Source organism: Candoia aspera, chromosome 6, assembly GCF_035149785.1.
Source record: "Candoia aspera isolate rCanAsp1 chromosome 6, rCanAsp1.hap2, whole genome shotgun sequence".
Lineage (NCBI taxonomy): Eukaryota > Metazoa > Chordata > Lepidosauria > Squamata > Boidae > Candoia > Candoia aspera.
In genome coordinates, this window is record NC_086158.1 from 83,059,030 (window position 1) to 83,084,714 (window position 25,685).

General features: G+C 40.4%; 1 protein-coding gene and 1 long non-coding RNA gene across 2 annotated transcripts; one reads left to right on the plus strand and one right to left on the minus strand.

Annotated features, from left to right (window-relative positions):
• The first annotated feature begins 128 nt into the window (after nucleotides 1-128).
• LOC134500314 (uncharacterized) lies at nucleotides 129-3,913 on the plus strand. The gene is made up of 5 exons (XR_010068233.1): nucleotides 129-285; nucleotides 1,781-1,899; nucleotides 2,082-2,214; nucleotides 2,455-2,595; nucleotides 3,707-3,913. It is a non-coding gene; the product is annotated as an uncharacterized LOC134500314 (long non-coding RNA).
• Nucleotides 3,914-9,979: 6,066 nt separating this feature from the next.
• VPS26A (VPS26 retromer complex component A) lies at nucleotides 9,980-25,174 on the minus strand. The gene is made up of 9 exons (XM_063307538.1): nucleotides 25,076-25,174; nucleotides 19,952-20,101; nucleotides 18,795-18,870; nucleotides 16,960-17,116; nucleotides 16,063-16,227; nucleotides 14,452-14,558; nucleotides 13,591-13,659; nucleotides 12,874-13,016; nucleotides 9,980-11,643 (listed from the first exon to the last, which is right to left on the minus strand). Exons 1-9 carry the CDS (start codon nucleotides 25,076-25,078, stop codon nucleotides 11,530-11,532), a joined length of 984 nt encoding a protein of 327 aa, XP_063163608.1. The 5' UTR covers nucleotides 25,079-25,174; the 3' UTR covers nucleotides 9,980-11,529.
• Nucleotides 25,175-25,685: the final 511 nt, after the last annotated feature.

A 25,685-nucleotide genomic window follows, 5' to 3' on the forward strand; every position in this document is an offset into this window, starting at 1 on the left:
AAACAGGCGCTTGTCCGAGCCACGGCGGGTCTCTTGTCGCCTCTACCTATCCACACTTCTGAACAGCTCGATCTTAGCAAAGAAAGCCCCTCCGGCAGTGCGAAAGACATCTAGCCAGGCCCTCTGGATCGTTCCGGGAACCAGCGGCGGGAGTGGTGAGAGTTGCAGTCCGAGGACGAGCTAAGTGATCGCGCTGGCTGGCCGGAAGGATTGCAGGCGCCTGGATGGGGCACGAATAAGCGGACCCGCCGCGGAATGCCTGCGAGCCGCGGGGCGCACGGACAGGTAGATCCTCCGCCCGATGATCGCGGAGCAGCTCTTAGTCCACCGAGGTGCTCTTTGTCCCCCTCCCCGTAAAAGTTAAAGGTTCTGTGGCGTGGTCGTGGCTGCCATCTTGACTTTTTTGACCCCAGCCCTGCTGATATCCCTTACTGGTGTGGAACACTAAATAGTGGCTCAAAGGTAACCTAGCCATCAGATAACAGTTGCGTTGGGGAAACTGTGGCAGAGGAGCCCTGGGAAATCCCTCAAAAGTGACATTTATGCATTTACTTATCTGGAGGGACTGCCCTTTGGCCTATTCAGCCTCTTAATATCACAAGGTGGGGGGTACAGATGCCAAAATTTTACTGTACTTGCCACTAGTGTCATTGGTACCCTGGGGAATTGCATTGAAGGATGGCTGCTTAGCCACCTATTCATCCAATATGTGTGACATCCTTAGGTGCCAATTTCCATCCCCAATTTTGTGGGTGGGTGGAGATACTGCTTCTGGGAAGCAGCTCCCCCTCCTTTCTCCCTCCCTCTCTCTGGCATTTCTTTTTATTATTAGACATTTTAAAGAAGGTAATAAACTGATTAAAGAAAAAATACAAGAATAAAATACAAGTGAATAAACAAGGTATTAAAATGTCATAAAGTTTATAGTACGAATATCAAGAACTATGGTCAACACAGTATAAATCAGCAAGATTTCTCTGCTAGAATAAATTAAGCGTAAAAGTCTGTTCTAAATCAGATGTTCTGTAAAACTGAAATATGGACTCTGTATATAGAAACCCAAATTTTAAATGTGGTACAAATCCATATATTAAGTTGTAATTGAAGAATGGTTCCAGCTTGAACTGAATTCTGTATCAGATTTACTTTTAAGATTCAAAGTTATTCTAGACATCAAAGCCTGCTCTTACAACTTAGTTTGCTGTTCTTCCAATAAGGAAATCAAACCACCTTTCCCATCAGCACTCCCAGGTACTTATTACCATAGTATTTTAATTATTCTGCAAAGTAAAGCTTCTGCAGGGATCCCAGCCCAAGCATCCCCAAGGGTACTTATTAGCCCATTGCAAAAGAAATAATGAAAATGCACTGCTACTGTGAGTTGCCATTTCCTCTGCAAGGATTTTGCAAGTGTAGTTAGTAGGTAGTTGTAGCATCAGACTCCACAACTGTAAGATGATGTGGTGGGTTGCACCCAACCATGGGCAAGAGCACTTTTTCTATGCCCTGCATTTTGTGTGTGGTAAGGGATGAGTAACCGGTGTGGTAGAGATGCAGGTCACGCTATCGGTTCTTATTTCTTTCCAGCGTATTATCATTTCCTCTAATTACCAATCATGTAGTGCATGACATGCTGAAGCAAGCTGGCTGCTGCAATACCTGAGCATGTTCACCTCAGAAAAGGGCAACTTCCCACTGTTCTTGCATCCATCCATGTGTTCTGTTCCTACACACTCACTACTAATATATCCTCCAATGCCTCTCTATTGGCAATCCACAGGGTGCCAATGTCAGGATAGGAACCAGGTGACAGCGAGGGTCCTTTTGTTGTCATTGTCCTCACCTGAAGCAGCCACAGAGATCCTGGCAAAAGCCAGTGAAGGAAGGAGGAGCCTGCTGGTAAGTACAGTTGTGGCTACCTGTTGTGTTCTGTTGATTCTGCCTGCATAGCCTGCAACCCCAGAACATCATGGTACTCAGAAGTAGATGCTGCATGCACCATGCTTCCAACCCAGCAGTAGACCTTGGTGTGGGCAAGTGTGCATCTGCATGTACTTGCTAATATTTGTGTATCCATTCAGGGCTGCACGATGAGGGAGGGGTGTTCCCCACTTCCTAATCCAGTGCCTCCTCATCCAACCACCTCTTCAGAGGACCCCAGGCCATCCACTTCTGCTATGTCACTGGAGGAATTGGATGGTCCCAGACGACATGGTAAGCCAGCATCTCAAAACATCTGCCACTGGGGACCACCAGGCAGGCCATGTGCCAAATGGCGTAGAGATGCATCCTCTACCCATTTTGCCACTATCTAACCCAAAGCTCCCTCTTGGCCTAATTTAAACTGGTACAGTACAGCCCATTACAAACAATATGCTCATTGTCTGGTGGGAATAATTTCATATAGTCATCCACAGTGCTCATATCTCAGATAGCCTTGTCATTGCACCACAGGGAGACTACAGAAGAAAGGAACTGACACCAGAGGTGCTTCATCTGCTCTGGCACCAACATCCCAGGCAAGGGAAGGAAGTACCAGTATGGAGGCCTTTCGCCTTTCCCTGGAGGACCTCAGGGTATCAGTCCTCCAGAACAGTAAGCCTGAACCACTTTCAGCTTTGTTTTACTCATTACTCATGTGACATGTACACAAGGGACCAAAAAATGCAAGGGGGCAGGGAGACACTCCACTACGGATTTGCCCCTTCAGCCACACTCTATAAAAATAGCTGGGAAAAAGATTCCCAGGTTTGCGCAAGCAGAAGGAAAGGTGCTTCAAGTCAAATGAATTGATAAATCAGAAGTCAAGAGCAGTGTTTCTCAACCTTAGCCATTTTAAGATGTGTGGAGTTCAACTCTCAGAATTCCCCACCCAGCATGGCTAGCTGGGGAATTCTGGGAGTTGAAGTCCACATATCTTACGGTCAAGAAGGAGGGTCACATAGAAATGAAAACGTTGAAATCCATGAGAGAAGCCATCTTACTGAACAACTTCATAGCTTCTGTGGATCTGTTAGTCTTACCTACACACTCCCATCAGACCTGCACATTGGAAAGGAACAACCCCAGTTCAAACTGTTCCCTTTTGACGGGCTCCATACCCAGAGGGCTCACCAAAGTGATGATGGCTCTAATAGGACACCTCAGGATTCATCTTACTTATCAGAGCACTCTTGAGGGAGAAAGCACTGAACAGCTGTAACTTGAGGGAGATACTTAACTGAGTATCTACCTCAAGGCACAATAGGGGAAGCGGAGTTGATGGACTATTCCTCTCCTGTAAGAAAGATAACCTGTGGAGTCAGAAACACGGACCACCATCCACAGATGTGTCAGGGAATACAGCCAACAGTAAATAGACCCCTCCAGGCAGCACAGCAACTCCTCCATCAGAGCAGCACCATCAGCAGCAACTGGGTACAATGTACTTTCATTAGATATTCTGAAAAAATTGCCTGAACCCATGCACCTTTGGGCTTGTCATGTTGCAGAGGACACTTTAACCTTTCCTGGTTCTCTGCCGAAATACTGTTTTAGTATATCCCTTTCCTGTTGGCCCCTTCTTTTTTGACCAAGAAGACTAACTGAACTGTGAGCTCATGGGATGTGGTACCTTTAAGATAGTTAGCAACTCTAAATGGAATCGCTACCATCAGTCTTGGTGCTACAGCTTCTTACTTCACCCCTCTTTGACCTCTCTCAACAGTGAAAACAATGAATCGTCGTCTGGAGGCACAGAACAAAAGACTGTGTGCCCTGGAGGAGTGGAGGGCAGAGTCGGAGGCCCAGAGAAGCGGTTTGCCCTAGCCATCCACGTTCTTCTATCCTCCTTCCCCCAGTTTCCATTTGTTTTATGTTTTTGCATATATTTAAGTAAATGGTTTTTTTTTTTGGAAGAGGGGGGTCAAACAAACATGTCTTGTTTATTTTATTTTACTTATTAGATTTATACCCCACTTTTCTTCCTGGAGTTCAGGGGGGCAGACACAGCCCTCTCCCCTCAATTCTCTCCCCACAGCAGCAACTCTGTAAAAGGTCTAGTCCAGCATCTTAATCACTATACTACACTGGCGCTTTCCAGGCCTAATCCACACAGCAGAATCTCACCATCCTCATTATTCTTTCGCGGTGTTGGATATGCAGGGGACAGTCTGGCCACAGGTACAGCTGCTTTTGACATTCCCAAATAATTCACTCTCCCCTCCTTTTGGCCTCAAATCCTTTGCAGTGCAGTACAACCCCCAGTGGCAGGCAAACTCACCCACATCTAAAGACATTCCAGGGACTAGGACATGCTGATTTTGGGACACAGAGCCACTTCGACTCCTCTCACATAGAAGTCAAACGAAAGGAGTATTTCTAAGCTTTGCTTCAGAACAGAAATTGAGGCACTATGCTGTTGAACACAAAGTGCTGCATTTCTCTGATACTTCTTCTCATGAAAGCAGGTGTCCTCACAGGTAACCATTAGAGCTGGTAAGAAAACTAACCCTGGGAGAATATGGTGAAACTGTGATCAGAATAGGCACACTGCTAAAGCCTTTCCAGATTCTAAATTATGACCCAGGGTGTGCTCGTACTTCAGAAAAACCATCTTTGATTTTGCCTGGCACTCAGTACCTGAGCAGGCCCGCAACTAGGGTCTGCGTCACCCAGGGCAAACATGGATTCCGTGCCCATTTTTGCACCCCCAGCGCTTATTTTGACTCCCCACAGGGCAGTGCCCGGGGCACATGCTCCGCTTGCCCCCCCACTGCCCCCTGTTGCAGCCCTGTCCCTGAGCAGTGGTATTCATGCCTGAACTCAGCTTTATTTTGAAAAAGTCTATATTGCAGTACGCAGCTGAACCGCATGGCTTTGCCTCACCCCAGATTTCCAGCAGTGTGGTTGTCTCTGCTGTTTTTCAGCTGCTCCCCATCAACATGCCGCAGGCTGCTTTCCTGGTTGGCTGATAGTCTCCAGGCTGATATGAGGAGTCCAAAATGCTCAGTCAATAGCAAGGAAGCAAATTAGCTCCATCTACAACCAGTGCTGCAGGGGAATGGTGGTGCTGATAGTGAGTAACCAAGAAGCCCAGTTCTGAACTTGTGGCTGGAAGTAGCTGGGGGACACAGTTGTGATTGGCTCCTGTAACTAGGCCAAAGCCAAAGGAGATCAGGCAAAATGGTGTCCCTCCACCATGGGCAACATAAGTAATTACAGGTTGCTGCATGGGTGCAGATTCATGGTACTTGTCCCAGGCATACTGTCCAGTCAGGGTGGAAGGCATAATGCACAAGTTCTCAGAAACAACGGAAGTATTGTAAACAGTAAAAAATGTGGCCATGGGAAATATTGTCAGAAGAGCAAAAATCTGTATTGCGCCTCATACAACAGAACAAGCAACAGTTTGTAGAATCATTGCTGGCTGGGGAATTCTGGGAGTTGAAGTCCACCCATCTTCAAGTTGCCACAGATGAGCAACACTGTTTTAAGCACTCTGGAAGGTGTCTGCCGGGTGTTATGCAGGCAAAGTGCCTGCAGTAGCATAAAAGAGCAACGCAAGCTGGTTAGATTCCAATCCCTGACCATGTCAACCACATAACCTATGAAAGCATGCTGTGACAAACACTGCATCAGGAGAAGGATGGTAGGTGCTACCTTATAACTGGAACAACTAAAGGTGAATTAAATTGCCTCACATGTAGACTGGTGATGAGACAAAGGCAAGGTGATGCAGGTATGTCATATAAAAATGGTTGCCAGGGCATGCCTGTCCTGCAGCTAAGGAACATGAAGTCCACATTCACTTCAATCATTTGATCCTCCAGTGGATAAATAAGGCAAGGAATTTTACAAAGAACAGCTAACCTTGCTCTATCCTGGAAAAAACTTAATCTATGCAAACTGTCTGAACAACTATGAAATAGGAATATTCATGCATTATTATTCTGCCCTGTTCTCCAGATAACCACCTGGTCATCAAAAGGTGGCAACTGATCTGTAATCCAACTGCCTCCTTAATAATTTTTTGTTTATTCGTTTAGTCGCTTCCAACTCTTCGTGACTTCATGGACCAGCCCACGCCAGAGCTTCCTGTCGGTCGTCAACACCCCCAGCTCCCCCAGGGACGAATCCGTCACCTCTAGAATATCATCCATCCATCTTGCCCTTGGTCGGCCCCTCTTCCTTTTGCCTTCCACTCTCCCTAGCATCAGCATCTTCTCCAGGGTGTCCTGTCTTCTCATTATGTGGCCAAAGTATTTCAGTTTTGCCTTTAATATCATTCCCTCAAGTGAGCAGTCTGGCTTTATTTCCTGGAGGATGGACTGGTTGGATCTTCTTGCAGTCCAAGGCACTCTCAGAATTTTCCTCCAACGCCACAGTTCAAAAGCATTGATCTTCCTTCGCTCAGCCTTCCTTATGGTCCAGCTCTCGCAGCCATATGTTACTACCAGGAATACCATTGCCTTGACCATGCGGACCTTTGTTGTCAGTGTGATGTCTCTGCTCTTAACTATTTTATCGAGATTGGTCATTGCTCTTCTCCCAAGGATTAAGCGTCTTCTGATTTCCTGACTGCAGTCAGCATCTGCAGTAATCTTTGCACCTAGGAATACAAAGTCTTTCACTGCTTCTACATTTTCTCCCTCTATTTGCCAGTTATCAATCAAGCTGGTTGCCATAATCTTGGTTTTTTTGAGGTTTAGCTGCAAACCAGCTTTTGCACTTTCTTCTTTCACCTTCATCATAAGGCTCCTCAGTTCCTCTTCGCTTTCAGCCATCAAAGTGGTATCATCTGCATATCTGAGATTGTTAATGTTTCCTCCAGCGATTTTAACTCCAGCCTTGGATTCCTCAAGCCCAGCTTGTCGCATGATGTGTTCTGCATACAAGTTGAATAGGTAGGGTGAGAGTATACAGCCCTGCCATACTCCTTTCCCAATCTTAAACCAGTCCGTTGTTCCGTGGTCTGTTCTTACTGTTGCTACTTGGTCGTTATACAGATTCTTCAGGAGGCAGACAAGATGACTTGGTATCCCCGTACCACTAAGAACTTGCCACAATTTGTTATGGTCCACACAGTCAAAGGCTTTAGAATAGTCAATAAAACAGAAATAGATGTTTTTCTGAAACTCCCTGGCTTTTTCCATTATCCAGCAGATATTGGCAATTTGGTCTCTAGTTCCTCTGCCTTTTCTAAAGCCAGCTTGTACATCTGGCAATTCTCGCTCCATGAATTGCTGAAGTCTACCTTGCAGGATCTTTTGCATTACCTTACTGGCATGTGAAATGAGTGCCACTGTTCGATAGTTTGAACATTCTTTAGTGTTTCCCTTTTTTGGTATGGGGATATAAGTTGATTTTTTCCAATCTGATGGCCATTCTTGTGTTTTCCAAATTTGCTGGCATATAGCATGCATTACCTTGACAGCATCATCTTGCAAGATTTTGAACAGTTCAGCTGGGATGCCGTCGTCTCCTGCTGCCTTGTTATTAGCAATGCTTCTTAAGGCCCACTCAACCTCACTCTTCAGGATGTCTGGCTCTAGCTCACTGACCACACCGTCAAAGCTATCCCCGATATTGTTATCCTTCCTATACAGGTCTTCTGTATATTCTTGCCACCTTTTATTGATCTCTTCTTCTTCTGTTAGGTCCTTGCCATCTTTGTTTTTGATCATACCCATTTTGGCCTGGAATTTACCTCCAATGTTTCTAATTTTCTGGAAGAGGTCTCTTGTCCTTCCTATTCTATTGTCTTCTTCCACTTCTGCGCATTGCTTGTTTAAAAATAATTCCTTATCTCTTCTGGCTAACCTCTGGAATTTTGCATTTAATTGGGCATATCTCCCCCTATCACTGTTGCCTTTTGCTTTCCTTCTTTCTTGGGCTACTTCTAGTGTCTCAGCAGACAGCCATTTTGCCTTCTTGGTTTTCTTTTTCTTTGGGATGTATTTTGTTGCCGCCTCCTGAACAATGCTGCCAACTTCTGTCCAGAGTTCTTCCGGGACCCTATCTACTAAGTCCAGTCCCTTAAATCTATTCTTCACCTCCACTGCATATTCCTTAGGAATATTAGTGAGCTCATATCTAGCTGATCTGTGGGTCTTCCCTAATCTCTTTAGTCTGATCCTAAATTGTGCAAGAAGAAGTTCGTGATCTGAACTACAGTCAGCTCCAGGCCTTGTTTTTACTGACTGTACAGATGTCCGCCACCTTTGGCTGTAAAGGATGTAATCAATCTGATTTCGGTGTCCATCTGGTGAAGTCCATGTATAAAGCCGTCTCTTAGGTTGTTGGAAGAGAGTGTTTGTTATGCAGAGTGAATTGTCTTGGCAAAATTCTATCAGCCTATGTCCTGCTTCGTTTTGTTCTCCCAGGCCATACTTACCTGTAATTCAAGATGTCATTTGACTGCCCACCTTAGCATTCCAGTCTCCTGTGATGAAAATAACATCTCTTTTAGGCGTGTTGTCCAGTAGGTGCTGCAGATCCTCATAGAACTGCTCTACTTCAGCTTCTTCAGCATTTGTGGTTGGGGCGTATATTTGGATCACTGTGATGTTAGATGGCTTGCCCTGAATTCGAATTGAGATCATTCTGTCGTTTTTTGGGTTGTATCCAAGCACTGCTTTAGCCACTTTACTATTAATTATGAAGGCTACTCCATTTCTTCTGTGGTCCTCTTGTCCACAGTAGTAGATCTGGTGGTCATTTGATGTGAAGTGGCCCATTCCAGTCCATTTCAGTTCACTGACGCCCAGAATGTCTATCTTTAATCTTGACATCTCACCATCTCCTTAATAATAGAATTTCTTAAATTCTAGACTTTCACTGAGTAGACATTTTTGTATTAAGCAAACATTCCCATCTCATAAACTATGCTTCAGACAATAAGACAATCATTTTATAAATTAAACAATGTGAAGATCTCAGAAAAGGGAGGAACCCAGCAAGATCAGAAGCCAACCCACCTCTGCCCTTAAATCATTCTTGCCTGATGCCATAGTCAGTGCTAACATTTCAGAATAGTTACAGAAATAAAATACTATTTCTAAAAATATGGTATTACTTTCATTTTATTAAAATAGAAATTCGCAGACTTAGATTTGAGACTTTTGTGTTTGTGTGTGCCTTTGAGTTAAGTGTTGGCTAGTCCTTCGGTTTTCTTGGCAAGATTTTCAGAAGTGGTTTGCCCTTGCCTTCTTCCTAGGGCTGTGTGTGTGTGAAAGGGGCCCAAGCTCATCCAGCTGGCTTCATGCCTTAGGTGGGACTAGACTCATTTGGTTTCTAGCCTGGTGCCTTACCTCTACACTAAACTGGCTCTCAGATTTGCGACTAATCAATAATAATCTTTTCCCAAATCTACAGCATTATACTTATGTTTGGTTTATAGATTTGAAAATTAACCTAAATCAGTGTTCCGCAAATGCTCTCATAATCACAGCACTGGAGCAGAACCTGTGGCCCCTCAGTTGAACTATAACACACAGCATCCCTCATCAACAACCATGCTGACTAATGCCATGAGCTGTAATGTAACAACATGCACACAGGCAATTTTTTTTATCACCCCTGCACTAAAATAATGTAATCTGCACCAAGGGATACATGTACACCAAAAAACAAAAAGGACAATGAAACTGCATGTATAACTGTATCTGCAATAAATTAATAGATTGGCACAGTACTACTAAGTATGACTTCGGAGTTTTGGAAGATTTACACCTACAACAATTTTTTAGCATTTAGAAGACATCGATCTATGAAGGTATTTATGATCAAAGCATAGCATCCATTGAGAATCATCATTCCCTTCAATCTAAGGACTTATGATGGGCAATTACTGAATTTGGGAGATGAAAGTACAATTTTCTTCTATCCCATATGGATCAGATGCCATTTAAAACATGCAGGCCAGTAACAATTCTATACTATCAATCAGAAGAGACAGATTTACTACAAGACATTGTAAATGAAATAGTCAAGAAAGAGATTTTAGTGAGAATACAGCTATTTTTAATAATTCAAATAGCAATTCATTATGCCTATTATACACAGTTGCACAATTTGAGGCTGGTTAAATACAATCAATCTTCAAAATTTCTTGGAATAGTTTCCAGATTGCAACATGCAAGTGTCCATGAAAATATTTGGCTTTTTTTTTTTTTTAAATTCTGAATAGGCACTTACATGAGGGAATCAAGTTCTCTCCATCACAGGCATTAAGAACAAGAGAAATATCCCAGCACGCAGTATTCTCAGCTTTATCAAAGTGCCACAGTAATAAAACAGTTCTTTCCGAAATATAATTTAATAATTTTGCTTACTCATATAGTAAGACAACCAACAATACTTGCACTGAAATTTAGAAACATTTTTGATAAATAGGCCAAGTGAATTGTAAATGTGAGCAGCCTTCTATTCAACAGGTTCCATGGTGTGCTCAAACAGGCAGTGTGTTTCTGAAAACTATATGGTTAATTCTGGACACATGGAGGCTAACAAGATTTGCCCAAAGATACTACATTCCAGAATGAATTATAAAAATAAACCAATCTTTTGCTGTGCAAGAGTACCGTCTTGGGAAATTCAGGTGTTTTTCATCTATATACCTTTGTACAAGCCCACATTTCCTCACAGAAACTCAGAACGGAAAAGGAGTATGTTTTTCTACATTTGAGGACTGTGAAAAATATGTATTTGATGCAAAAATAAAGTTTTGTGCAAACGATCCAGTATTCAAGAGTGTAATTAGTAAAAATCATATTAAAACATTTTATCATATACATACACCCTTAACTGAACCGAGGTTTAATGAGAATTCTGTATTTTAGCCCAGGTCATACAAATCTTGAAGTGAATTGGAACCTGACAATAGAGTCATTAGAATGAGTATGCTAAGGGGAAGAAAGAAGAGAGCGCAGCCACTCATCTTAAAAAGCAAGTTCCAAAAGAAGCTTGCTTGCACACATTCCTCAAAAAAATTCTGAAAACAGTAATATGCTCAGATCTATTCCAAATAGGTAATATTTTATACATATCTACTTCCCTGGGGTAAACACAACGGTATCATTATAAAACCTGAATGTGTTATTTTAAGACAATTTTTATTAAGTCTCCAATATTACAGATAGCAGACGCTGAGGAAATATGTATGATATGCAACTGGATATAGAAAGAGGAAATGCTTGAGTTTACCATCAATGAAAGCAAAACTTGGATGCACCAGACTACATGCACGGAAACACATAACTAGACTTCTTTAAGCTTTATGCATCTCTGACTGCATCACACCAGACAAAAGTAAAATGTGCAGTATAAAATAGCTTAAGAAAGTTCCAGTGTTTCAGAAAGCACTTACTTTAAATGTATATATACAATTGAATATTTACTTGAAGAATGCTTTAGTTGTGTGGGAAATGCAGCACTGTAAGATGAGGAAGACTGTTGTAATGTGAGTTTGGCCTTTCTTCCCTACAGGCTGTTGCCACCTTTAATCTGCTGATCTACCAACATATCAGTTTTTCATCCCACAGATCCAGTTCACATTTCAGGCTGTTCTGCAGATGCCTGTGGTTCTGGACTTTCAAACCGCTGATGGAAGTTGGTTCTTTGTTTCCTCAGTTTCTCAGGAGCTTTTCTCCAGAGAATGATCTCCTATTTCAGGATGCAAGACAGTACTGGATTAAAACACTGGTATTTGACTATGTCACAGACCAAGCAGCTGCACTATCCAATCAGCCCATTTCTTTGCGTGTACATTTGATCTGCTGAAATACAGCACATTTAATTTAGCTGCACCATTTTTATTCTCCTTTATACAACAGAATGAAGGTAGTAGTACAGGTAGTCCCCGCTTAACAACCATTCATTCAGGGACCACTGGAAGTTACAATGGCGCTGAACGAATGGTAGTTACGGCCGGTCCTCCAAGTTACGGCCTCTGCAGCACCCCTGTGGTCACTTGATCAAAATTCAGGCACTTGGCAGCCCACCCACATTTACGACTGCAGCATGCACTTCAACTGCCCCCACTTGCCTATCACCCCCCCATCTCTGCTCTTTTGGCCACCCTGCCCTTCACTACCGCCCACCCCTGCCGTCCCTGACCTTCACCGTCTTCTTCCTTCCACTGCTGACAAGGCACGCTTGGCCAAAGCAGCTGCTGGACCTTTGAGAGGCCTCCACAACACCATGCAAGGCCTCCCACGTGCAGTCTCAGAAAGGGCCAGCAGCTGCCTCGCCCAGGCATGCCTCAACAGCAGAAGGAAAAAGACAGCAAGGGACAGTGGGGGGCTGCAGGGGTAGGCGGCAGCAGAGCACAGGGCAGCCAAAAGGGCAGAGATGGGGTGGAGATAGGTGGGGGGAGTTGAAGCGGAGGTGAGTGCGGCAGGGCAGAAGCATGAGGTCCTCACCTAATGACAGTGCAGTTCTGGCCTAACAACCACAACCAAAACTACCAGAACTGCCATTGCTAAGCGGTGCGGTCACATGTTTCACCTAATGACCTCTTCACTTAGCGATGGAAAATCCAGTCCCAATTAGGGTAGTTAAGCAAGGATTACCTGTAAGATACTGTGAGAATAAGGTGTTTTAACACCATATTAAGATAACAATTTTAGCTGAAATTGAATAGTTATTAAGTAATGTCTAAACACAACATTCATAAGCACACAGTTTAACATTGGAAAGTTTATGTTCAGTGGATTCAGCTTCTGTAATTATGACAATTTCTCTGAGACAAAGCCAAAAAGGTTTGTGATGTTAGTGTTTAATATATATTAAAACATATACTTTAATACAATTTTTGGCTGTAAAAGGCTACATTTCTGGAAGCTATTATAAATAAATCAATGTCATTAGAATACTCATCATAGAATATTATACCTGCTGCTTGAAGTACCGTCTGTCCTCTTCGTCTACTAACACTAAGTTCAAGAAGTATCTTACTGAAAATTTTTTGTTTACATCTCTCATTGTAGGAGTAGGATCATAGCCAGCCAAGAAGAGTCTTATGGGAATAGACTCACCTTAAATAAATATATAAAAATCATTCTTAGTTTTCTTAAGTAAATTGGTTGCAATAGTTTAACACTGAATGATTGGCAAATATACAGCTTATAACATCTTTTCTTACAAGCCAGTTTTCAATAAAGCCAGCTGAGCTAACTTTCTGCGGGTCACAAATGGCTTTGTGGAAGTTTCTTTTAGGGAGCTTACGATATCCCTCTGCATAACATTTTCTAGTAATAGCTTTGGAGAATATTACACTCATGTCTTATGTTTGACATCTATCTGTCACTGTAGGAAAGAAGATGCTGAGCTAGATAGCTTTTTAGTCCAACAAATTCTCATTACGTATGTAGTTTACCATTAAAAAAGAACACATCTGGCCTTATTTTACTTGACTTTTGAAAGCATGTAGTTTTCTCATCTAAGGAAGTAAGACAAATTGTACAGGGAGGAACTCCTAAATTAAGAGCTCAGTTATTCTTTTCAAACACAGCAAGACTGTTCTTTATTGTTGTAGGTGTCCTTAAAAATCTCAGCTGATACAAATAGCCTAACTATTCAGACAGGTAAGAGCTACATGCACCCACTCACCTTTAACCGGTGCACCATCCATTATTTCATATTTTGCAATAGTTTCTGTTTCTGTTGTTGTACTGGGTCCTAGATAATAATTATATAAAAATACAAGTAAGTAGCACGTTTAGTATAGTCTTTTTCCCAATCTTCTATTTATAACTGAATGCAATTATTTCAGTAAGCTAAAAGCCAGTATCAAGTATGCTTTAACTGAACATTATTAGTCTATTAAATTACAGAAATTATTTAAAAAAATGGTTCTTTCTAAATATTACGGCAAAGTTTTAATTAATACACTGAGCAAGGTTTTTGCACTGCTATAGTACTAAAACAAAGCATCAGGATAACTGTGAATATAGTGATAAATCAGGGCCAAAAGATGTGCTAGTTATTTCTGCATATCAATTTGCCAAAGTGAACAAATGTCACCCTAACGTCTAACTGAATTATTTACCATAGTTTACTATTATTCTGAATCATCTCTATTATCAAAAACTCTGTGCTATGCTTGTTTTGAGATTCTGCTATATTTTAAGCCAATGTACAAAAGTTTTTCATCCTTCTTAATACAATCAAAAGACAAAACTAAATTATGTATGACAATATAAAGGCCACTTCATAAATCCCTTAGAAGAATGTTATCTGCAAATCAGAACTGTTGTTGTTTATTCATTCAGTCACTTCCGACTCTTTGTGACTTCATGGACCAGTCCAAATCAGAACTAGTTAAGTTTAAAATTACAGTAATTTTTCAGACTTGACTAGATGGCTTTCATACAAATAAATGCTATTCCAAAGAATATTAAAAAACCAAGAGCCTAACAGAAAAGGCAAGACCTAAATGATTAACGCCAAACTACTCTTTGTTCATCTTACCAATTCCAGTTATTTCTTTTTTTATCAGCTGTAATTCCATATGTTGAATTTTTATTCTTACTAAGAGGAAGTAAATTTTCCCAACTATCACATCCTTTAAGTGATACCTTAAGAGAAAGAAAAAGGATTTGTAAGAAGTTGAACTCTGTATGCATTAGTTTTAGAATTACAGGTGTAGGCTGTATTTTCATAGCTGAAAGAAACATCCTTTATTGATCTAAAGTACCAAATTCATTCAAGAACAATCACACCAGTGAAGCTTCCAACTGCTACTCCATCCAGGAAGATGCGTTCATGAGATAACTTAGAGACAACTCAGATGCTAAAGGATAAATGCCTGAAGTAAAAAAAAAAAGCATTTTACAAAACACTGAGATAAGCACCAAAAATAAGCAAGTTGGCCCTACACTGCTGGTGCCAAAAGAAATCAGATAATGGTGCCTGTTGCTTAGGCAACTGATGTAAAAGGCCTCAAGTTATCAGAAAACACACTTCAGTCTACACGCCTCTCATTTCCATTGCATAGAAAGAGGACAGCATATAATCAGTTCAATAGAAAGAAACACAAAAAAATGCCCATTAAATATATTAATTTAATAGGGATAAAAGCCTAGTAAAATTGAATAGTCTATACCTAGCATCTCTTTGCTGTCAGAGAGAGACCAAAGGTTGGAACACAACTACTAAGCTGGGATGTACACCAACTTACTTTTGATTTTTCCACCAGTGGTTGGCACAAAGCAGGGTTTCCCACAATTCAAGAGTAGGTAGGGAGTGCTACACTGAATTAAGTGTCCTTTAAATATATTTTCTCAAATACTGTTAGGACCTAAAACATATTACTAGCATTTGAACTGAGCTCAAAAACAGACAATAGCTAGAGAATCACATGGTCCAAAAAAACTAACCCCAGTCAAAACCCCAGATGCAAACATTTTTCAAAAGTTGTCCCACATACCCTTGGTCAAAATAAGCCTGAAGACATTAGACTCTGCCAAAGTTTTTGTGAAGGCAGATATGCAATTAGAAGACCAGCTTAAATTGAACAAAAATACTCCTAGCTGTAGCCGTTACTTGATACGCCAGCAGCAACATAACGTTCAAGTGTACCCTCAAACAGCTAACAGTATAGCAGAAAGAATGGTAAAATCTTGAGACAGCCACGTATATACTTCCAAACTCAGGCTGTAGTTAGCTTTTGCAATATTTTAATATTCCCTGGAAATAACTAATTTGCATCATAAGAGAAATCTATTACTCCAACTTATTCATTACAGTATTATGTTTATTTGCTGTTCTAGGGATGCTTTTAACACACAGGGAACATCCAAGAATGTGATTCTCCCACCCAAGTCTGAAGTCCAATCTATCATCTCAAAACTCACCACCTCAATTTTCTATATGCGTAGACAATTCTATATGTAAGACACTGTTTCAAAGGAAGATGAATCCTTCTGAATTTTGATCACCATGGAAGAAAAGTCTGGCACAGTTTTCCCTAAATACAATAATCAGCAATCAGTTACTAATCATTCTTATCTGCCTTGAACTGTTCTTGCCTGGCTGGTTTTTTTCAAGTTCATGTGTGAAGTTCATTTAGATCAGACATACTTGGATTTGTTATATTCAAATTCTATATGCAGACAATCTTCAATGCCAACTTCCATTTTAATAGAGTTGTTAACATCTGGGTATGTTGCAAGCTGGTGAACAATAAGGTCATATTCTTTAATCAAGTCTGACAATCTTCTTACTATTGTCACTTTAAGGAAATACCTATAAAAAATAACATTACTGAAGACTGCATAACAGAATGTTTAAAAACTCACATACATTGACTTTTCTCCTTCAGTACAGGCAACTCTGCAGAGATAGCTATCTGCATTAAATCAACACCAATAGACTGTTTTAAGGCTCATAAAATGCATTAGTAGTTTGAAACATATTACTCAATCAATTCAGTTTACCTACTTTAGTTTCACAACCATGTAAGTTAGTAAGAATTGTTTTATTCCTCAAAGCAAAACAGAAGGTGTTCAGTTTCATAATGCAAAATGTATGTATACATCTATAGAAAGAATATATTTTTAACCCATTTGGTTGTAACTTTTGAGTGCTTCAGCATCCTTTTTCAAAATGCAGACTTCATAATGAAATCTTTGAGGGTTTTTTAGGGCTTCCATTTGTGGGGCTTTTAAAATCATAATTAGAGTATGATGAAACCATTTAGATTTTTACCATACATACATTTGATTCTTTCTGCTTAGTGTTTCTATTTCTTAAACTTCAGAATATTACGATAAGGGATTTTTTTATAATAAAAGCAAAAAAATACTCTTCTCCCTTTTGTTTGTGGAAGCCTCTTTTTGATCAAATGTGTTTCTACAAACAAAAGAACACATTTGATTCAACCTATTGAATTTTAATATGTATGCATACTGACATCCCAGTTCAGATAAATCAGAGTGCTATTCTAGCTGCATAAAAACTGCATTTCAGTTTTCATACCTCAATCTGACATTGGCACCAATGTAGGATTCATATGGCTTCTCAACTTGCATAAATTCAAAGTCATAGCTTCTACTTTGTGTTAATTCACCAGGTAAGGCCAGCTCTTTCACTAAGTTTACAAATTCATGAGTATTGCTCTTGTCATTGAAAAGTTCTACAAAATTAAGGAATACAATCAGAAAATACATAACAGAAACATTTCTGAAGACAATGCAACAGCTTTTTAATAATTTGTTATTTGGGTTGTTGTAAGCAATGGGCAAAGACAAAAGTATTTCTTTTTAGTGTAACTGGAAGAAAGAATTTTTATACATTTATTTATAAAAAATAAATTTAGCATTTACTAACAACATTTAATTCAATAGTTCTTTAATAATTCAATTGCAATGCAAGGATCCTGTATTCCACTAGAACTCTGAACTCTTTTGTTAATGATGCTGCATAATAGCCTAACATATTTTAGTATCAACATAGCCAATTTAACTAACAAGCCTTTTCATACTGTACATTTAACAATTCAAATTTTATTAGGACTTCCTCCTCCAACTACATTTTTCATACTATAAGCATGGATCAATTCTTTAGAAAATGTTTGCTGATGAAACATAATATGCAAGACTACATCCAGTATTATGCAAGCAAATTTCCTCTTGGGCAACTGGATTTTCCCTTACTCTCCTCTATCCCAATCTTGTTCCATAATCCTGTAGACCAGGAATTCTTAATTTGGGGTCTATGGATAGGTCTCAAAGAATCTTTGAACTTGGATGAGGAAAAAAATTAAAACCTTATTTTCACAAACCTGTAACAAATTTAGTTTGTTGTTATTGATTTAATGGTTTAAAAAAGAAGCACATACATTACTATATTACATATTTTTTATATTTTGATAACTATATTTGAGCATAATTGGTCTCCTTCATAATACACTTGCTATGCATTTTATTGTATGGAAGTAAATACATTTTTTTAAAAGGGTTCTGTAGGTTTCACTAGTCTCTAAAAGGAGTCAAAGGCACAAAAAGGTTAAAAACCCCTGCTCTAGACCATATTTAGGAATGCATGGAGAAAAAAGAATCCGTCCTACTGGGGGAAGCTGTACCCTCAGAGCAACTACGATACTGATTATCACCTACAAACTAAAGAAATGTTCAAGAAGAAAAGCAAAGTGTAGAAAAGTTCTTCCAGACAATTATATCACCTTTACTTACTGTACCAGTTTCAGGACCAACTTAGTAGCCAATACCTTGTGCAAACATTTTGCAACATGTAGGAGCATAAAAGCACCTCTCTTTAAATCACTGAAGCATCTGTGCCTTTTGCAAGGCTCACACAACAGGTTCAGAAGTTGCTTCTGGCTATTTCTACTATGTGCCAAGGCAGACGAAGCTGCTTCAACATTTCTGCTCTTGCACATTGTGAAGCTCCCCTTTTGAAAGTTTTGCACAACTCAACACCAACATGTGGATCATATTGTAAAATTGTACACTTCTAATAGGAGAGCAGTTTCATAAAACAGTAGAGGAAACTTTCAATTCTTCCTTCTCAAGTATCGTACTATTTTCTTCAAAGAAAACAGATTCAACGTATTTGAAATTGCTTCACTGGCTATGTTGTCACATAACAATTCACTTTTAATGTATATCATATTACATTATACATTCAAATAAAATTAATCAACAATCCCAAACAGTTCATTCATTATTAAATTCAATCTGCTTGCTATTCAGCTATCTCAGTGTTATCCTACTGCCATGTCCAGATTAAGATTTCTACAAATCATGGTAAACATTTTACAGTTATCCATATTCAGTGCCAGTTCTGTAACTCACCAATTTGCCCTACGAATTCAATTCTTATTCCTTGATGCTCTAGCCTCTTTCCATGTTGTTTAAAGACTATGTTTACCTGCAAAAAAACCCAAAATACTAATGTAACACTTCTGTACCCCTGCACAGTTTCATAGATCATTATTTATACAAGGATGTAGCTGCAATTATTTATTGGAACTATTTATACCCAACCTTTCATTATATTTGTAGAACCTATCAATTTGTATGTGTGCCTTCAAGTCAGTCTTGACTCCTGACAACTACACAGATATGTCCATGCAGTTTTCTTTGCAATATTTTCAGAAGTGGTTTTCCATTGCCTTCTTCCTAGGGCTGAGAGAAAGTGACTGGCTCAAAGTCACCCAGTAGGCTTTCATGCCTAAGACAGGACTAGAACTCACAATCCCTTAGTTTCTAGCCAATACCTTCAGCCACTACACCCTAACCCTAGAACCTGTCATGGCTTACAACAATTTAAAATAAAACTCCTCAGAAAAGAAACACCCAGGAAAAAAGCACAAACAAGATTTTTAGAAAATTAAGAGCATAGTTTAAGAAATTAATATTTATTGAATTTATATTTTGCCAACTCCTTTCAGTTTCATGGTGGCTTACAAACAGAATATCAAGATACAAATATTAAATATATCTATCTGGCAATACAAAAATCACAAAAGTTCAGGAAAGAATTATGGTTAACCGATTCTAATGCTTAAGAAAGCCCTCTGTTGGTAAAGAGTCTTTGACAGTAATCATAGATCCTAGAAACAGGGAACTGTTTTTGAGCTGTTTTTTTCCTGCAATTTCAAGAATCTTGGGAGATTGGAAGGGGCAGGACTAAATTTTTGGGTCTAGATTTTGGGTAGAGGAACTTAAAGGCATAGATAAGATGCTGCTGTTAGTTTTTCCTTCCTTCACTTAAAATGAACATACACCTGACCAAAATCTCAGAAAGACAAGATTATAAGAAAGAGCACAGCTTTCATAATGAAATCATTTGTAGTATATAAAAATGATAATCTAGCATTACTCAGAAGCAAAATAAAACTAATTAACAAACTGCTGAAACTCTAAGAAACACTATAGCCTTATTAATGTATGTTTCTGCTTATATGTTCCATAAAATGCCATTTTGAGGGTAGCAAGGATGAATTTACCTTTCCTGAAACAGATTCTCCATCATAGAACAAATAATGTTTTTCTATTTTATTATCTTCTGTTTTGATTTCAGCTGTTTTTCGTGATTCAGCATCATTCAGAACAACATCAATCTCACATAAGGGACCAAACAAGCTTCCAAGAAAACTCTGTAATAAAAGAAATATTTATTTAAATGTACAAAACAGCAACTTTATCAATACTGTAGACAAAAATTTGGAAGTTTTTGGAAGTTGTAATTATTCAAAATTAAAATTAAAATTCTGTACATTCATAATAGAAAGAAACTGTTATAGCAAAATATTAAGACCAGAATACTACTAAAATCACTGTGGAAAAGTAGAAGTTTTGCTATAAAAGTTAGCTAACTTTTATAACAAAGTAGAATCCCTCTACTCTGTACCACTCTAAATCAATGATAAACATTTTAAATCACTTTATATCACCATATAACCTTCTTAGAGGATTTTTAAAAAACATTTTTAAATATTTCTAGGTTTTAAATATTTCATAGGAATGTAATCCAAATTACACTAAATTAAATTACTATATTAGATACATGCTTCTCTAAGAAAAATACAAGTTATAGTCAAACTGCATTAGAGAACCCTAATTAACTTTGCCCAAAAGCTACTTTGATAAGTGAGAAGGGGAAGAGCAAAGTTTCATGCCCACACCTGAATAACTTTCAAATTGATTACTACAGATCCTGTTCACCCATTCTCTTCTTCCCCACAAATCTAGAAAAAAACACAACACTGGGACAGATCTGGTCTTATTATACTAGTTAATGATTGTTTTATAAGAATGAAAATAAAATCAACATGTTAAGAATACATAAAATTAAGGAAGCCAAATCCCTGCTCAGAGATTCTGCCTATACCAGGGGCAGGTAGACACTATGGGCGTTCTCATCAAATTGCTGCCATGATGGGCTCAACCAATTACAAAACACCTCCTTGTGAGACTGATGAAGTTGCTACTTCCTGCCAACTCAACTCTTTCTTTGCAGGTGAGCACCCTTCCAAACAAAGTACAAAGTAGGTGTCACATTCTACTGTACTGCTGCTTTTATACAGATATTGGAATCCGTTTTATTTCCCCTCACCTGGTAAATACCCAAGTCACTCTGATACTTTCTACATACAAATTCTGCTTTCTGCTCAAAGGAACTCTACCTTTCTGGATGTTGCCAAATTCTGTTACGCTCCTAGTAAGATTTAAGCTGACCAATCCCCATCCCTCAATATAACATAACTGTGCCTAAGTTTGAACAATACTAAATAAGTATATATAGATAGATGTGACTTTATTCTATTTTATTTTCACCTACTTCTACCTTAAATTTTTAGTTTTATGCCTTAGTTTTAGATAAATAATATTCTGGGGTTTTTGGCCCTAGTGTCGTAGCTTACAGTGGTAACAACAGTGACAATAATAGTCTGTATTATTCTTTTAGCTTGTGTTTTATGTTTGATCCTCCTCTTCTACTTTTAAACAATGTAACTGTTTCATTCTATACTGGTCTTTGACCAGAATAAAATTTGACTGACTGAAAACAAAGCACTGAGCTGCAACTATCCACCATTTATTTTCTGTGAGAACTAGAGGCATTGCTGGAAATGCCTCTACTCTGAAGCTGGTGCCCTGCAGCATGCTGGCTGCCTTCCTTTTCAATTATAGAAAAGAAAATCCAAAAAAATCAGAAAGCCTAGCAGGCACTGAGGGAGGTATTAGCAGGCACTTTGGCACGAAGACTGGCACAGGGGGAACCCAAGGCTTATAACTTCAAATGTACTTCCTCCCTCCTTTACATGATCACCTTTCATCTTCTGTATAACCATTTCACTCAAAATCATGAAAGCCGCAGCTTGTCATATGAACCCAGAATTCCAGGCAATTCTAACTTAAGAGGGAGAAATAATGTTTGCAAACTTTACTGTAAGATCATCTTGCTGTATAATATTCATCTAGAAGAGTATTTTTCTAGCTTTTGGCATAGAAACAGAAGACTAAGGAGGCCTTTCAAAATGGGGCTGTTCCAGCCACTGTTCTTTCCCCCCCCCCCCATAACTTTCTCCTGTGAGTGCAAGGGGGTGAAAAGAGGGCAGAAGGGCGGTGGAGTAGCCAAGCCTTCCCCTACCCCATCTGCAATGACTCCCCCCACTCCTGAACAGGCTGCCATGGATTTATTCAATTTTTTATTAATTGCAGAAAAGGAAGGAATAGCCAACAACTTAACAAAGATGGCAGAAATATGGACCACAATGGCTGCTCCTTACTAAGCCAAGACTGTCCTTAATTTGCTGAGCCAGCTAGTTGTAGATCACTGAGAAATAACAGCCATGGTTCATTCCAGGTGCAGTATTCGGTTCTCTCTCATATCATGGAAATGGAGAATTTAAGTATGATCACACAAATGTGTTCATTATAGTTTAATGCCTGTTGTGAATGAGTTCCAAAGCTGCAACTGACTCCTCCTACACTCCATATACTTTTGAACAATGACTGCTTCTTGTTTAAAGTTTTTCATACTGACTGTCAGTAGCTTCTGCATACTGCCATGAAGAGAAACAAGCTAAAACAAACCATGAGTGCTTTTAGATTTTTTTTTTTTGCTACTTGAGGTAGACATTACTGGAAGATGACAAGTAAAGTCTTCTATATTCCAGTAACAAGCACATTAAAACCACACTGAGATGCAAGGTGGAGCTAGATGGAAGCATAAACTGCATTAACAGCATGGTTGAGTGCAAAGTGCTAAACTGTGTTGACCATATTTTGATATGGTACCATATCTGGACAGGGACGCGGTGGCGCTGCGGGTTAAACCGCTGAGCTACCGATCGGAAGGTTGGCGGTTCGAAACCGTGCGGCGGGGTGAGCTCCCGTTGCTCGTCCCAGCTCCTGCTCACCTAGCAGTTCGAAAACATGCAAATGTGAGTAGATCAATTGGTACCGCTTCGGCGGGAAGGGCGTTCCGTGAGTCATGCTGGCCACATGACCCGGAAGTGTCTATGACAACGCCGGCTCTAAGGCTTTGAAACGGAGATGAGCACCGCCCCCTAGAGTCGGACACGACTGGACTTTACGTCGAGGGAAACCTTTACCTTTACCTACCATATCTGGGCTGCAAAAAACCAGACAACTACTGGAGTTTACTTTCTGTTGCTCTCTGATATTATCCAATGGTTGTCCAGATTTTTCAGCCCAGATATGGTAGCTCTATATCTACTCAGTGAGAGAAAAGAACTCATGAATACAAAGATCCTAGCAGGCTCATTCACATAACACCAACTGTAACCATCCAAATCAAACCATTCCTCTAAATAACCATTGGCATGATACAGCAAGATCAATCTAGCTGGATCTTTTAAAATTTTAGCTGTTCTCTTCAATAATATCTAAAGATGATAGAAGTGGTTATTTTCAGTCTAATAAATGTTCAAAGTTTTGTATGTTTCATATCCTTTTTGAAGAGTAAGAAAATCAGTGAATCTAAGAACTTGAGGTATCGTCGCAACATCTTCCTACCCAAATATGCAGCCCGTATGCACTATTACTCAACATATGGGAAGGAATGCATTAACAGAACTTATCTAACAATACTTCAAGGAATCATTAAATAGATATTCTCTCTTCCCCAACAAAAAGGCAGGGTTCATAACATAAAATTAACAGCAGCATCATATAACTGCATATTTGAGAAAAATGCAACAAACTATTGAAACTTTGCAGTAACTTTTATGTTCCTTTTCATTACAAGCTTTCAGAAACAATTTCCATCTAACAAACTTTAATCGTACACCTTTTAGTGAAGAATGTGAAGGATTATCCACATCAGCTATAGCAGCTGCTGTGTCAAAATTGATTTACAAGTACTGCAAAAATGAATTAGTATCAGTTTAAGGTATTTCAAATTATTTTTTTCTGCATATTTATAAGGCACACAAAATATTAACTTGAAAACAAGCTATATAAAGATCTTTAAGGGAAAAACAATCGAAAGCTCTGTATTCTACAAAGAACACAATAAATATCAGTAAACTTATTATGAACCCGTTTTCTATACTTATCAGCTTCAATAAGTAACATATATTCCCTGAGCTCGATTGTTAAATCAATCCCTTATTGTTCTTCAAACTCACTAGCTAAGTAAGGTTTAGCAAAAAGATGGCAAGACGTACAGCAATTTCTGCATAAGGGAAGAAAAGTGAATTATTCATTACTCATCCAATTCTTTCAAGCTGTCTCCCTTTCAAGCATTCCCAACATTGTTTAGGCTTTTTAGCAATTAATAATAAATGGAATCATCCTACCCGCCACAAGGACTGCCCCTGCAAGAGTGGTTCCCCACCCCACCATTTTGCAACTTGGGTATGCTTTCTAAGCACATGGCCAGCATGACTACATTAGGACTATAAAGACCGGGAGAAACACTAGAAAGCACCAAAGAGAAACAGAACGTCACTCTCTGCTTCCTTTTAGCGGTCCTACGGATTTTTGCAGCCCCGGCCTGGTCACCTTAAGTAACCACCCAGGGACAGTAAGGTGAAGGGCAAAGCATACACTGGAAGGTACGTAGTTCACATCCACAGGAGCCACCACGATGCCAGGGGACTATGCAATCCCCGCGGTGTTTCCTTACACACGTAACTGGGTCTCCCCTCCATGGCTCTCGGGCGTCGCGACTAGACAGAAGCCGAAGGGCGACGGCCGCACCGCGAGGGCTTCCCCCACCCGCCCCACCGAGTGCGCGCGCACGCGACTGGCTTCAACGTCACCGAGGAAGGTGGAGTGTGCGCGTGGAGGGACAACGGGGGGGCGAACCCGAGTGGCCGCCCCCGCGCGCGGAGAAACGGCCCTCGATGAGGGCGGAGTCAGCGGTCGAAGTAGGAACGGAGGGGGACACCGTCTCCATGGGAACAACCAACCCTTCGCACAGCCTCCCTGCCTCAAGAGCACCCGAGGCCCGGCCCGCTCAGAAGGGTGGGAAAGGGGGCCAAGGGGAAAGCAGCAGCGGCGCCATTCACAACACAACAGCCCTCCCGGCTGCTCCATCGCGGGGCGTCCCAACAGCCTTAATATTCCCCCGCCTGCCAACCGGGTCGCCGCTCACTTACCATTGTCAGCCAGACTCCAGCCCCCCTCCCCAAGCAACCGTAGCAACTCCGGCCAGCGCCACTATCATGTGACCGAAGAGGCCGTCACTTCATTCCACGCCCCTGGCACGTGACCTCCCTTTCCTCCGAGGGTTAGTGGGCGGAGCGGCGGACATCGCGTGGCCGAGGCGACGGTTAGGGGGCGCTGTGCTCGGCGGGCCGAGCGAGGAAAGAGCCCGTCTAGGAATCGGGGTGTGCTATCTCAGTGGTTAAAGATGCCTTTTTCTCACTTGCGTTAACGGCGCTAGTGGATGAAGTCTGTACTTTGGTACGTTTACGTGGTACCAAACTCAGCCGGAGTTTCCGGGGCCATATAAAACCTTGAACTATTAACTGCACCGGCTGAGTCGGTTGGAAGTGAGACCTTCCATCTGCTACAGAATCTTTTACTGGAGCCATATTTTTTTTTTGCAGTTAAACCATGTGTGGCAGCTCTTCATAGATTTCATAGTGGGAGAGCCGTGTTAGCACCACGCCATGCGTCTCAGGAAGGCAGCTGCAGCTCATGAAAACTTGTGCCTCTTAATAAAACGTGTTAGCTGGAAAAGGTGCTACCAGGCTCCTCTAGATT

Coding starts and splice junctions, on each gene's coding strand:
- VPS26A (XM_063307538.1), bottom strand. Junction 18,871..19,951: donor GAGAATCTGTTTCAGGAAAG/GTAAATTCATCC, acceptor GTTTTTTTGCAG/GTAAACATAGTCTTTAAACA. Junction 17,117..18,794: donor TGAATTCGTAGGGCAAATTG/GTGAGTTACAGA, acceptor TTAATTTTGTAG/AACTTTTCAATGACAAGAGC.